Raw genomic sequence first — 13,286 nt, forward strand, 5'->3', positions numbered from 1 at the left:
TGAAATTTTAAATAGAGCCCAACTCATTGAAGAAATTTCTGTTTTGTAGCTGTATGGTTCAGGCTATATGTGCAAGCCACAACCTACATAAATAAATACTCATTTATTTTAGAGCAAATATTTATTAGGCCCCTGCTATGTATGGAAGAACTCTTCTAGGTGCTAGAAATACAACAACAACAACAACAAAACAAAAACAAATGTTCATTTTTCTCTTGAGACTTATAGACAAGTATCAGAATAAATGGATTTATGAAATGTGGTGACCTGGAGAGGAGGTAAACATTGTGGTATAGTGAGTAAAGCCACTGCCTGCAGTGCCGGCATTTCATATGGGCTCCTGTTCCAGGTCCAGCTGCTCCACTTCTGTTCCAGCTCCCTATTAATGCGACTGGGAAAACAGCGAGAGATGGTCTAAGTGCTTGGGCCCCTGTACCCATGAGGGATACCTGGAAGAAGCTCCTGGCTCCTGTCTTTGGCCTGGCCCCACCAGGGCCTTTGTGGACTTTTGGGGAATGAGCCAATGGATGGAAGATATCTCTTTCTCCCTCTCAATATTTTTTTTAAATCTTCAAAGGAAAAGGAATGTGGTAATAGGAGCTATGGAGAAAATAAAACAGGGAAAAAGGCAAACACGAGATTGGAATGGGCTGGCAACCAAGGCTGTGGGAAGAAGTTTCAGCGTTAAGTCGGTTAATAAGGAAAGGACTTTGTGATAGGGCATTTGAGCACAGATGCAAGGGAAGTTGAAGTAGCACACTGAACAAGAGTCGGGAAAGAGAACTGCAGGCAGAGAAGAGCAAATGCAAAGAGGCTGAAAAACTTGCATTTGTGACATCTTGAAGAGTGAGGAAACCATCGTGGCTAAAGCAAAGTGAGCTTTAAAAAGACTAGAGGATGAGATCAGACACACTCAGGCTGGTTAAAAGAACAATAAGAAAAGAAGGTGAAAAGGAGGAAGGGTAGGGTGGTGGGGTTTTTATCATGCTCTTAAAACTGTGCATATGAAATACATGAATTTTGTTCCCTTTTTATAAATAAAATTTTTAAAAGATAGGAAATTATGAAGACAGGGAGGTTATGAGTTATAGTGAAGAATGGTATGAATATTGTAGGACTTATATTTTAGTCCAGTTGAGTTGAGAAGTCACCGGAGGTTTTTGAACAGAGAAATTGCTTCATTTAATTTTTAAGACCTGTTGTATCTACTAGGTTGAGAATAGATTACTGGGTCCAATTTTGGACGTGGGAAAAGCAATCAAGTAGCTAATACCTTATGCCTGGCCAGGGAGAATGACGCTTGCACTGCACCAGTAGTTGTGGAAGGGATGAGAAGTGATTTGATTCTGGATACACTGCACTTCTTTGAATCTAAAATATCATTGATTGAAATATGTACCATTATTTCATGTGTTACAGAAAGAAAAAAAAATGTTGATGAGATGTAGAAAACATGATACAGTCAGTGCTTTCCAATCACTTGGATTTTTACTTCATAGTCCTTAAAATCTTAGATTTAGAAATATTTTCCCTATATTATACTTGTGCATATAGAAAGAATAATTCATACATGAAACTTTTTCTCAAACTTTAACTCTTCTACATTCTTGCAAATTTAGTTTAGAGGGAGAAGAAAACAAAGAAAGAATACTCCCATCCACAGGTCCAATCCCCCAAATGCCTGCATTTGGATTGTGTTGGTCTGATGCCAGGTGCTAGGAACTCAACCCAGGTCTACCATGTGGGTGGCAGATTCACTTACTTCAGCCATCACTGCAGCCTCCCAGTGCATGGGCATTAATTGGAAGCTGGAGTCAGAGCTATTTATGGAACTCAGGCCCCCTTGTGGGAGACACAGGTGTGTCTACTAGGTTTAATGTCTGCCCCCTTTTTAATCAACTTTATTCAGTCCATTTCTGTGCATAACCAGATCCCTGGTGATAGAGAATTTTTAAAGGACTCCACAAACAAATCCATTGATCATGTTGAGTGAAATATGTTGGATACAGAAAGACAAAGACAAATACTGTAGGTTGTCCCTTATATGCGGGAGCTAAAATTTGAAAAGAAAAAAATTAAAAACAAAAAGAAAGAAAAAATGCCTGTGTCTATCAGTGTTGCTGCAAATATAGCTTTGTCAAACTTTGTTTGATATATTTATCAAACCAGCAGTTAAGAATGTTATACTACTATAGTTTTAATGATAAGCAATTATTTTAAAATTTACTGTATATGGTTAAAATGGTCATGTTCCCATTTGATTATTATTTATAGCCCTTATCTATGTTATCACTGAACTAGGATATTTTTACTTTTTATTAGTTTATCTCCTTATTTAGTGGCAGATTAAGCCCATGATTGGAATGGAAATTTAAAATGTGTTATCTCAAAAAAATAAAAATAAAAAAGGGAGAGGCAAGAAGAAAGGAAGCAAGAGGGTGGAAGAGAAGAGGGAGGGAATATCATAAGAGCTGTATCTAGTAACTTCATTGAATCTGTTCTGTTTGTATTACTATTACATTAATATGGAAAAATAAAGTATTGGGGGAAAAAAGAACTCTTTGCCTAATCTCAGGTCACAAAGATTTTCTCCTATGTTTTCTTCTTAAAATGTTATAATTCATTTAACACTTTACCTTTGACTTTATGACTGATTTTTCAGTTGCTTTGTTTAAAATATAAAGTTCATTTCTAGGTTAATATTTTTGTATATGCATGTCCAATTTTTCTAGTACTATTTGTCAAAAAGACATTTATTCCTATGATTTGTCTTTAAAACTTTGTCAAAATTTTATTGCTCAGTTTTGTGTAGGTCTATTTCTAGACTTTGTATTACTAAATATTTGTCTATCCTTTCACCAATACCACATTGTCTCATATATTATAGCTTTAAGACAGGTCATAAAATTGGATAAAATTATTCCTCTTTATTCTTTTTTCAAATACATTTTGACACTTCTTGTTATTCATCTTTTCATATTAATTCTGTAATCTTATCAATATATACACAAAAGACTTTCTGGTATTTTGACCATAATTTTATTAACTTTACAGACTGATTTAGAGTAATGAATTGACATCTTTATTGTAAATTGTTTAACCTGTGAAGATTTTCTCTCTTTCCATTTATTTAGATCTTCTTTGATTTTTTCATCAGTCTTTCTTAGTTTTCAACATATATATCCTGTACATTTTAGTTGGATTTAAACCTGTTATTTTTTTTGCAACTGTTGAAAATGATAATGAATATTTTATTTCCATTTCCAACTGTATATCACTAGTTTATAAAAACAAGATTGATTTGTGTGTGTTGGTCATGTATTATGGAACTTGCTAAACTCACTAAATAATATAAGGACTTTTTGGCAGATTATTGGAACTTTTCCCTACAATCATGTTTACACAAAAAGGATGTCTTTGCATCTGCCTTTTCAATTTCATTTTCATTTTCTGGTTTAGCATACTGGCTAGGACACCTAATATGGTGAATGGGAATAGAAAGAATGGACATCTTCATCCTAATTCCCAATCTTGAGAGAAAAGCATTCAGTCTGTCATCATTAAACATATTAGCTGTAAGTTTTGTTTTTGTTTTTTTGTGTGTGTGGATGCGAAGGCCCTTTATCAGACAAGAAGTCTGGTTTTTCTGCTTTAGACATTTGTTGTGAAGGATTGCATTATTTGGTTTCAAATTAAAAAAAAAAAAACAGCCTTGCATTCATTTGGTTGCGAGCTTTTACATCTATTTTCATGAGAGATAATGGTCTCTAGTATTCTCTTTTTTGTCCTCTCTGTCTGGGTTTGGTATCAGCATAATATGAGTTTGGAAATGATCCTTCATATTTTATTTTTCTGGAGGAGATTATATAGAATTTATGTTATTTCTTTAAATGCTTGGTAGCATTCGCCAGCGAGACCCTGTGGACCTGGATTCTTTTTCAGAACATATGGAATACAGTTATAATAACCATTTTAATATCCATTCTGTGTTTTGATTGATTTTTCACTTCAGTGTGGGCTGTATTTTTTTTTATTTCTTTGTGTGCCTGGTCATTTTTGACTAGACTCCAGACATTGCAAATTTTATTTTTTCGGGTACTAAATATTTTTGTATTTCTATACATATTCTTGAGCTTTGTTCTGGGAGCAGGAAAGTTATTTGAAATCAGTTTGATCCTTTTGGGTCTTAAAATTTAGAAGGTGACACCAAAGCCATGTTTGATGTAGAGCCAATTATGCCCTTTCTGAATACCAAATGCTTCATGTTTCATTTTCCAGTCTGACTGGTTGGGTGGGGCACTATGCTCAGCCCTGTGTGAGCGCTGTGTGGGCTTCTATATAATTCTTTGTGTGGTCCTTTTCCCTGCTTCACATAATTGCCTCATTTCCATGTGTTGATTAGTGTGCTGCTGGATACTTACAGGAATCCCGCTCAGGTCTCCAAAATTGACTCTGTATCGCTTCTTTGTTTTTAAAAATTTATCTATTTATTTGAAAGGCAGAGTTACAGAGAAATAGAGGCCAAGAGGGAAGGGAGAGGTCTTCCATCCACTGGTTCATTCCCCAATTGGCTGCAACAGCCAGTGCTCAGCTGATTTTAAGCCAGAAGACAGGCGCTTCTTCCAGGTCTCCCATGCAGGTGCAGGGGGCCAAGAACTTGAGCCATTTTCTACTGCTTTTCCAGGCCATAGCAGAGAGCTGGATCGGAAGTGGTTCAGCTGGGTCTCAAACCGGTGCTCATATGGGCTGCCAGCACTGTAGGCGGCGGCTTTACTCACTAAGCCACCATGCCTGTCTCATTGCTTCTCTTTTTGGTATATTGTCCTGCAAATTCTAGCTGCTTTGTTCTCTGTGAACTCAGTTATGTCTCCTCATCTCAGCTATGGCAGGATTACTGCCCTGGTAAGAGAGACTATAAGATACTATTGATTATGAGATGTATTCTGATGTTATATAAGTTATAATATAAAAAGTTTGTTCCTCTTAAAATCAATGAGACAGAATATTTTAACAATAGAACCATCTAACTGATGAGATAGGAAGGTGAAAAGGAGATTCCAAAGCATGTAGTCTGAACAAATGGAATAATGTTCTCCAACTGGTGATGGGACTGGCATCTTGTTTGGACCGTGTAGTGTACATCCTCTACTGTGAAATTGCTGATAGATGGAGTGCAGGGACGGAGAGGCTTGAACGGCTCAAATGAACAACTTTCCTTATTTCACTGGATGTATTTTAAGAGTAGTAAAATTGGCATGAAGCTCTGACATATATCATTTAAATTCCTGATGATAGACTATTTTTAAATGTGATCAACTGTATTAAGATCAATTGGAGCCGGCACCACGGCTCAATAGGCTAATCCTCCGCCTGTGGCGCCAGCACCTGGGTTCTAGTCCCAGTGGGGGCGCCGGATTCTGTCCTGGCTGCTCCTCTTCCAGTCCAACTCTCTGCTGTGGCCTGGGAGTACAGTGGAGGATGGCCCAAGTGCTTGGGTCCTGCACCCGCATTGGAGACCAGGAGAAGTACCTGGCTCCTGGCTTCGGATCAGCGCGCCAGCCGCAGCGGCCATTGCGGGGTGAACCAACAGAAAAGGAAGACTTTTCTCTCTGTCTCTCTCTCACTGTCCGCTCTGCCTGTCAAAAAAAAAAAAAAAAAGATCAATTGGTTCTTTGAATTAAGTTAAATGAAATATCAGCCCCATTGGCTTAGAGGGAAGAGTCCTTTTTTAAAAAATGAGCTAATCAACAGATCTAAAACTATGATAAAGTCAGATGTCAGAACAGAAAACCCTTTCTTTTCAAAATGTTATCATTGTTACCTTTCTTGATACACAAGCAAATAACACAGAACATTCACATATGACCAAAATTGAAAATGAATATAATATGTTCTATATTGAAAGATTTACTTGAGATCATTTTCTTGAGAAAGGGCATTTCAATTCATATATGTGAAATAACAGAATTTATGATTTCTATATTAAGTTTGTCTAAATGAGAAATGGTTATCCTGTTTTTGAAACAATTTTTTACAATTAGGACTGATGATTAACCACCCAGAAATATGTCCTGAACACTGGTATCATGTCTATGTCAACAAAGCCAGAAAAGAGGCAAGCAGATGCACTTCGCGATAGAATAGTGCACTCTTGCAGGAAATGCAGCAATAGGAATGTGTGGCATGGTGGGAGAGGACGTGGCCGTGTACCCCCCAGCCAGAACAGTTGCTTTAATCACTGAGAGGACAGAGGTTTCAGTGCAACCAGATTGCTCACATATTCCAGGATGCATCAGACACCTCTCTGTGCATGACACTATAGTAGATGCCAGGTAGAATCCTCCAACCTGGAGGGAGTGGGAAAGGGGAGGGTTGTGGGTGGGAGGGACGGTATGGGGGAGAAGCCATTGTAATCCATTATTCGTACTTTGGAAACTTATATTCATTAAATAAATAAAAAAAAAAGAAAAAAAATCTGAATGTAAAAAGCAATACTTTAAAAGTTTTAATTAAAATATAGGAGAATAAAAAAAAAAAAAAAGAATCCTCCAACCTGTCCAAATCATTGAGAATTTGTCAGCAATTAGCACAATTATTAATTCATGCACAATTCAAAGAGTGGCTCTTATCATTGTGCAGTGAATGAAATTTAAAACTGGGGCTAGACTGTAGTTCAGTGGGTTAAGCCACTGCTTGCAAGGTTGGCATTCTGTATTGGAGTGCCCATTTAAGTTCAGGGTTCTTAGACTGGAAGAACTAACTCCCTATTAATGCTTCTTGAAAAGCAGCAGAGGATGCTAACTACTTAGGTCTCTGCCATCCATGTGGGAGACCAGGAGGGAGTTCCTGCATCCTGGCTTCAACCTGGGTCAGCCCCAGCTGTTGTGAGCATTTGAAGACTGAACCAGCAGTTTCTCCACATCTCTAGCTCTCTCTCTCTTTCACTCACTCACACACACACACATTCTTTCTCCTTTCAAATCTCCTTCTATCTCTCTCTCTCTTTGTCACTCTGCCTTTAAAATAAATAAACAAATCTTTTAAAAATATTAAAAAACTAAAATTTTCTTTCTGTATTTTGTCAACTTAAGATACATTTCTTGTTATGGGATTTATTATTTTTAAAATTTTGTTTTAGTTTTTAATTAGTTTTTAACAGATCCAATTTGATTTTTAGATACAATTCTAAGAACATAATGGTATTCCTCTCCCCTCTCCTTCCTTCACTCCACCCTCTCCTTTCACCCTCCTTCCTTCTCCCTTTTTTTTTTTTTAGTTTTTGAGATAACATATTTTAAATTTACATTATAGTGAAAAGACTTAATCCTTCACCAAATAAGAAGCTTAAAAATGAAAAAGCAATAAGATCCTAAATTTAATAAAAAAGAAAGAAATGTCCATGTGTATCAGTATTACTGCAAATTTAGTTTTGTAAAACTTTGTTTTATACCTTTGTCAAACCAATGGTTAAAAATGTTATACTACTATAGTTTTAATGATTTGTGATTACTTTAAAATTTATTGTAGATGGCTGAAATGATCATTTCTCCGAATTATCTATATTCCCACTAAAAAATAGCACCATCTATTTTTTTTCTATTTTTTAACAAGATTTATTTATCTATTTGAAAGGCAGAGTTACAAAGGGGCAGAGGCAGAGAGATAGATGTCCTCCATCCCCTGGTTCACTCCCCAAATGGCTGCTCACCAGAGCTGAGCCCATCAGAAGCCCAGAACCAGGAGTTTCCTCCAGGTCTCCCATGCGGGTGCAGGGGCCCAAGCACTTGGGCCATCTTGCACTGCTTTTCCAGGCCATAAGCAGAGAGCTGGAGTGGAAATGAAGCAGCCACGACTCGAACCAGCACTATATGGGATGCTGGAACTGCAGGCAGCAGCTTTACCTGCTAGGCCACAGAGCACCATTTCTTAAAATATGTCCTAAGATATGGTAGCTTAGGTTTGGTGCTGTGGCCTAACAGGTTAAGCCTCCACCTGTGATGCTAGCATCCCAAATTGGTCTGTTTGGAGACCCAGCTACTCTGCTTGTGATCCAGGTTCCTGCTAATGCTCTTGGGAAAGCAGAAGAAGATGGTCCAAGTGCTTGGGCCCCTGCTCCCATATTGGAGACCCAGAAGAAACTCCGGGTGCCTGGCTTCAGCCTGGCCCAGCTCCAGCAGTTGCAGGCATTTGGGGAGTGAGCCAGCAGATGGAAGACATCTTATACTCTTACTCTCTTTTCTCCTCTCTCTCTCACTCTCATTCTTGCTCTCTCACTCTCTAATTCTGCCTTTAAAATAAACAGAAAACCTTTATTTAAAAGATAATAGCTGGGGGCCAGCACACTAGGTTATTCCTCTGTCTGCTGTGCCAGCATCCCATTTGGGCACCAGTTCTAGTCCCGGCTGCTCCTCTTCCAATCCAGCTCTCTGCTATGGCCTGGGAAAGAAGTAGAAGATGGCCCAAGTGCTTGGGCCCCTGCACCCACAAGGGAGACCAGGAAGAAGCACCTGGCTCTTGGCTTCGGATTGGCGCAGCTCTGGCCGTTGCGGCCATTTGGGGAGTGAACCAAAGGAAGGAAGACCTTTCTCTCTGTCTCTTTCTCACTGTCTGTAATTCTACCTGTCAAATAAATAAATTAAAATCTTTAAAAAAAAGATAATAGCTGTTGCTAACAGATGATACATACATAATAGTTTCCCTGGATAAACACGTTGATTATATGCCATATTACATAGAATACAATGGGTTTCTTTCGTTCAGAGCTCGTTTTTTAAATTTTATTTATTTATTTATAGATAAAGAGACAGAGAGAAAGGTCTTCCTTCCGTTGGTTCACCCCCCAAATAGCTACCACGGCCAGCACTGCACTGATCCGAAGCCAGGAGCCAGGTGCTTCTCCTGGTCTCCAATGCGGGTGCAGGACCCAAGCACTTGGGCCATCCTCCACTGCACTCCCGGGCCACAGCAGAGAGCTGGACTGGAAGAGGAGCAACCGGGACAGAATCCAGCGCCCATATGGGCTGCTGGCGCCGCAGGCAGAGGATTAACCAAGTGAGCCATGGCGCTGGCCCCAGAGCTCTTTTAAAAATATATATATATATGTATTCTATTTATTCGAAAGAGTTACAGACAGAGGTAGAGACAGAGAGAGAGGTCTTTTATCCCTTGATTCACTCCCCAGATGATCACAACAGCCAGAGCTGCACCAATCCGAAGCCAGGAGCCAGGAGCTTCATCCGGGTCTCCCACATAGGTGCAGGGGTCCAAAGACTTGGGCCATCTTTCGCTGCTTTCCTAGGCCATAGCAGAGAGTTGGATCAGAAGAGGAGCAGCTGGGACCAGAACTGGCAGCCACATGGGATGTCTGTGCTTCAGGTCAGGGCTTCAACCCGCTGCACCACAGCGCCAGCCCCATGGTTCAGTGCTCTTAAGAAACTAACCAATGTGCTTTGGGAATTTTCTTGAATGACACATATCTTGGGTTCCTTTTTTCAGGGACCATCTTGCGAGCCTGGAACTTTGTTTTCTTTGTTACTGAATCCAGTACTTAGCATGAAGCATGACAGTGAGAGGCACCCAGAAAATACTGCTAGAACAAAGTGATTTCCTAATGACCTGCCAGGGGGTCAACCCTTTCTGGAGAAATGAAAGAATGGACTTCCCACCTCTGCGCTGTGTGCTGCTGACTGTGCTGAGCCGTTCCATTTTTCTCTTTAATGATAACAGTGCAAGGGGGCATCTGTTCATATTCTGCTTTGCCCTGGTTTACTTTCTGCCTTCTCCATTCTACCCTCTTTCCCCAGCAACCTTCCAGGTTTCTCCCTTATCTTTGTGGAGGCTCTAACTGTAGCTGCATCAGCCAGAAGCCAGGGTTGATGCCCCAGTGGTGGAATGTGAGTCAGGGCTCAGCAGAACAAGAGGGAGGCTGCAGGAGCTGTGTGGGGGTCAGGAGGCTGCCGCTGAGCGCTGCTAGGCCAAACAGAAAGCTTCCCTTTAACTTGCACTTTGTTTGACCTGTGGATAAACAAAGGCTCTCTTTCTAGAGTGATCCCATTGTTTTAACTGCTTTGAGTTTCTTTTGCAAACTTAAAAATTCAAGTCTTTATGCAAGGTATTTAAAGCCCTGTGGACCCAGTCCCAACATTTTGTTGTCATTGTTCTTTTTCTGTGTCTCATTTTACATTTTTTTGTTCTTAAATGCTGAAAAACTTTGAGCTATCTGAAATTCTGCCTTTTCTTCAACAATGCATGACCTTATAACAGCTATGAGGTTGTAGTGTGAGTAGAATATTGAGAATTGTAGAGAAGTTGACGAATGGCACCCCTTGAGGAAAAAACTCGAGAGCATATGAGTCTCATCTTTCATTCGACATTCAGCAATTCTGTGGACCGTGGAATACTGAGAAACTCTGAGAATAAGGAGTCTTTCCATCCTTGTCCTGAAAGAGATTGGAATACAGGGAGGAAAAGAGTATTTACAGCATGCCTACTGTGTCCCAGGCCATACAGCTACTCGTATATGTCTGTATGTTTATAGATTTACAGTAGCATTTTCCTTATTTTACTGGTGAGGAAATTGAGAGTTCAAGAAGCTGGATAACTTCTGAGATTCACTTATTTAAACTAAATTCTCCTCAAGATGGGATGGCGATGTTAAGGTTCAGAGAAATTAAGTAATTTTAGCGATTTGATTTACACTAAATTCTTCTGGTGACAGGATAACTAGGTATAGTATTGGGAAGATAAAATCAATAAAGAATTCCATAGAGCACCTTCATAAGTTGGTGAGTTTTAAGAAAACATGCCTTATGATTTCTTCAGTATCTTTATATACATTTGACATTGGACTTATTATATCTCTCACAGGCCTCACTTGTTCAACATAAAGTCCTCTTTGCCTTTATCACCAGTTTTGCATAAAGGAGTAAACTGTATAATTTAGGTGAATGTGAAACTCAGTGAATAGAAGTTACGTAGTCACAAATGGAGTTCTGCAGAAGAATGCTTCTGATGTATTTGGGCTGCATGTGGTCTACCTCTTTTTTAAAATTTCTGTTTCTAATGAATTTAGGCTCAATTTGCAAGGCAGGTGAAAAGTAACCCAGTGTAAAATGATCCGTAATCTAGAAAAATACTTCTAATTATTTCAAAGAAGGGTGTGTGTGTGCAGAGATATATTAATAATCACTTAATAATATTAAATGGATTTGGATTTTTCAAGTACTAGGAGGTTTGGTTTCTACCTTGGAGGGGTTGGAAGAACACAAATAATATATTTCTCCTCCTCTCATTTATCCTACTCATCCAAGGTGTTCTACCAGAGAGTAATCATATTTTGAAATTCAACCTTTGAACATTAGAATTTATTTTTATTTTTAAATTCAACACAAATACTCTAATCTAGAGAAAATTGATAGTATCACACAGATTTTAAAGTCAAACATGAAAACTTACAAATTAATTTTTTCCATATTATCAAAATGCATGTTTTCTTATATAGGCCAAATCCACTATGGGTTAACCAGTAACTAGCTTCTTTGGCATATTTGATTTGAGGAAAGTAGAGATTTTGATTCCTAAATATTGGCCTTCATATTTCAAAGACTTATAAAAATATGAGTCATTTTTTGAGGTGTGTTAAGTCAGTGTCATTTTATGGGAGGCCATCGATAATTCGTTGCCAAATTATGTGTCTTTAAAATCATGTTTTGTTTCTCTCTAGTGGATGATACTGTGGTTGCCATTCCCTATGGAAGTAGACATATTCGCCTTGTCTTAAAAGGACCTGATCACTTGTGTAAGTAAATGCAGTTGTTTTTCTTTAGGGACTGGGAATTTTAGTCATTATTATTTATTTTTTGTTCCCAGAAGAGATTAAAACACAGGAGTACAAATCTTTCTACTCTATCATAATATGACATCACGAGTGCTTCTGTTTATCTTTTGGCTGCCTGATGAGATGGCAGAAATCTCATTGGTAATTATCTCTAACCACAGTCATCCTGAAAAATACAAAATAGATCCTCCCAATGGGTTGTTCGTGAGTTAAGCACGTGTTTATGCTTTTGTAAATATTATATCTCATATTCTCTTTTCTCCCTTTCCACTCAATCTCAATCTTTTTCTTGCGTTGCCTCTCCTATTTGCTTTCTCTTTCTAACTCTCTCTCCTCCTTTATTCATTTGCTTTTTCTTTCCACTATTATGTTCCATTACTTTAACAGTACAGAAAAACATAGAAATACCAAATAAACAACCTAACACCTTGGCATTTAAAGAAAACCCTCATAGTAATGGTTAAGTATGTCATGTATTAAAGACAATTCAATATCCTCACTTCTTAGGGATAGTTTTTGTGATTCAGGATTGAAAGATAATCATGGGCAGTCATTGTGGCACCTATGACACCGGCATCCCATATGGATAGAGGTTCAAGTCCCCAGTGTTCCGCTTTTGATCCAGCTCCCTGCTAATACGCTTGGAAAGCAGTGGAAGATGATCCATGTGCTTGGACCCCTGCACCTACATGGGAGACCTGGATGAAGCTTCTGGCTCCTGGCTTTGGCCTGGCCCACACTGGGCCATTTGGGGAGTGAACCAGCAGTTAGAAGATCGATTTCTGTCTCTCTGTCTCTCTCTCCCTGTCTCTCTCTCCCTGTTCCTCTCTCTCTGTCTTTCTCTCTGTAGCTCTGCCTTTCAAATAAATAAAATATATCTGAAAAAAAATACAAGTAATCATAACTCCAAAGATCCATTTGTAGTGTGGTCCCACCAGGTTTGTGCAGAATTGATCTTCAGTCATACCAAGGCATCAGTACCCAATTGCATAATTTTTATTACTGTTTAGCATTGTTTAGATGTAGACCTGTAAATTATAAGTGGAAAAATTGTAGATTATGAACAAAAGGGAGAGTTAAAGGAGATATGCTGGCATTTTCTGTAAAACTCAGTTGCAGTTGCTCCCTTAAGCATTTCTGATCTCCTCCATGCTAATTTTTCCTCCATTTCTACAAAGTCATCTATCATCTTCTGCTCTTTCTTCCATCCCACATACATGCTTATGGAACCAATGTAGATAGCAAGCATTTTGCCAATTGCATCATGACTAAAATCATGCTAGAAAGACAAATCAGAGTCTACAAAAGTTAATGGATCCTATTGTATTCTTTCTAAAGATAGCAATAAATACATTTCATGAAAGAAATGGAATTTGAAAGGTTATTTGAAATAAGGGAGTAAGCAAAGGACAGTTTAGACAAGACCCCCCAAGAATGCTAGTAAGTTACC

General features: G+C 38.7%; 1 protein-coding gene across 6 annotated transcripts in view; it reads left to right on the top strand.

The window, feature by feature from the left end:
* ADAMTSL1 (ADAMTS like 1) overlaps positions 1–13,286 on the top strand; it is a 1,062,044-nt gene that overhangs the window by 774,540 nt on the left and 274,218 nt on the right. For all 6 annotated transcript variants that reach the window (XM_008254434.4, XM_008254437.4, XM_008254438.4 and 3 more), the window contains one exon: positions 11,723–11,797. In XM_008254434.4, coding sequence (XP_008252656.3) covers positions 11,723–11,797 — 75 coding nt within the window. The remainder of the gene's footprint in view (positions 1–11,722; positions 11,798–13,286) is intronic.

This window comes from Oryctolagus cuniculus, chromosome 1 (genome assembly GCF_964237555.1).
Source record: "Oryctolagus cuniculus chromosome 1, mOryCun1.1, whole genome shotgun sequence".
Lineage (NCBI taxonomy): Eukaryota > Metazoa > Chordata > Mammalia > Lagomorpha > Leporidae > Oryctolagus > Oryctolagus cuniculus.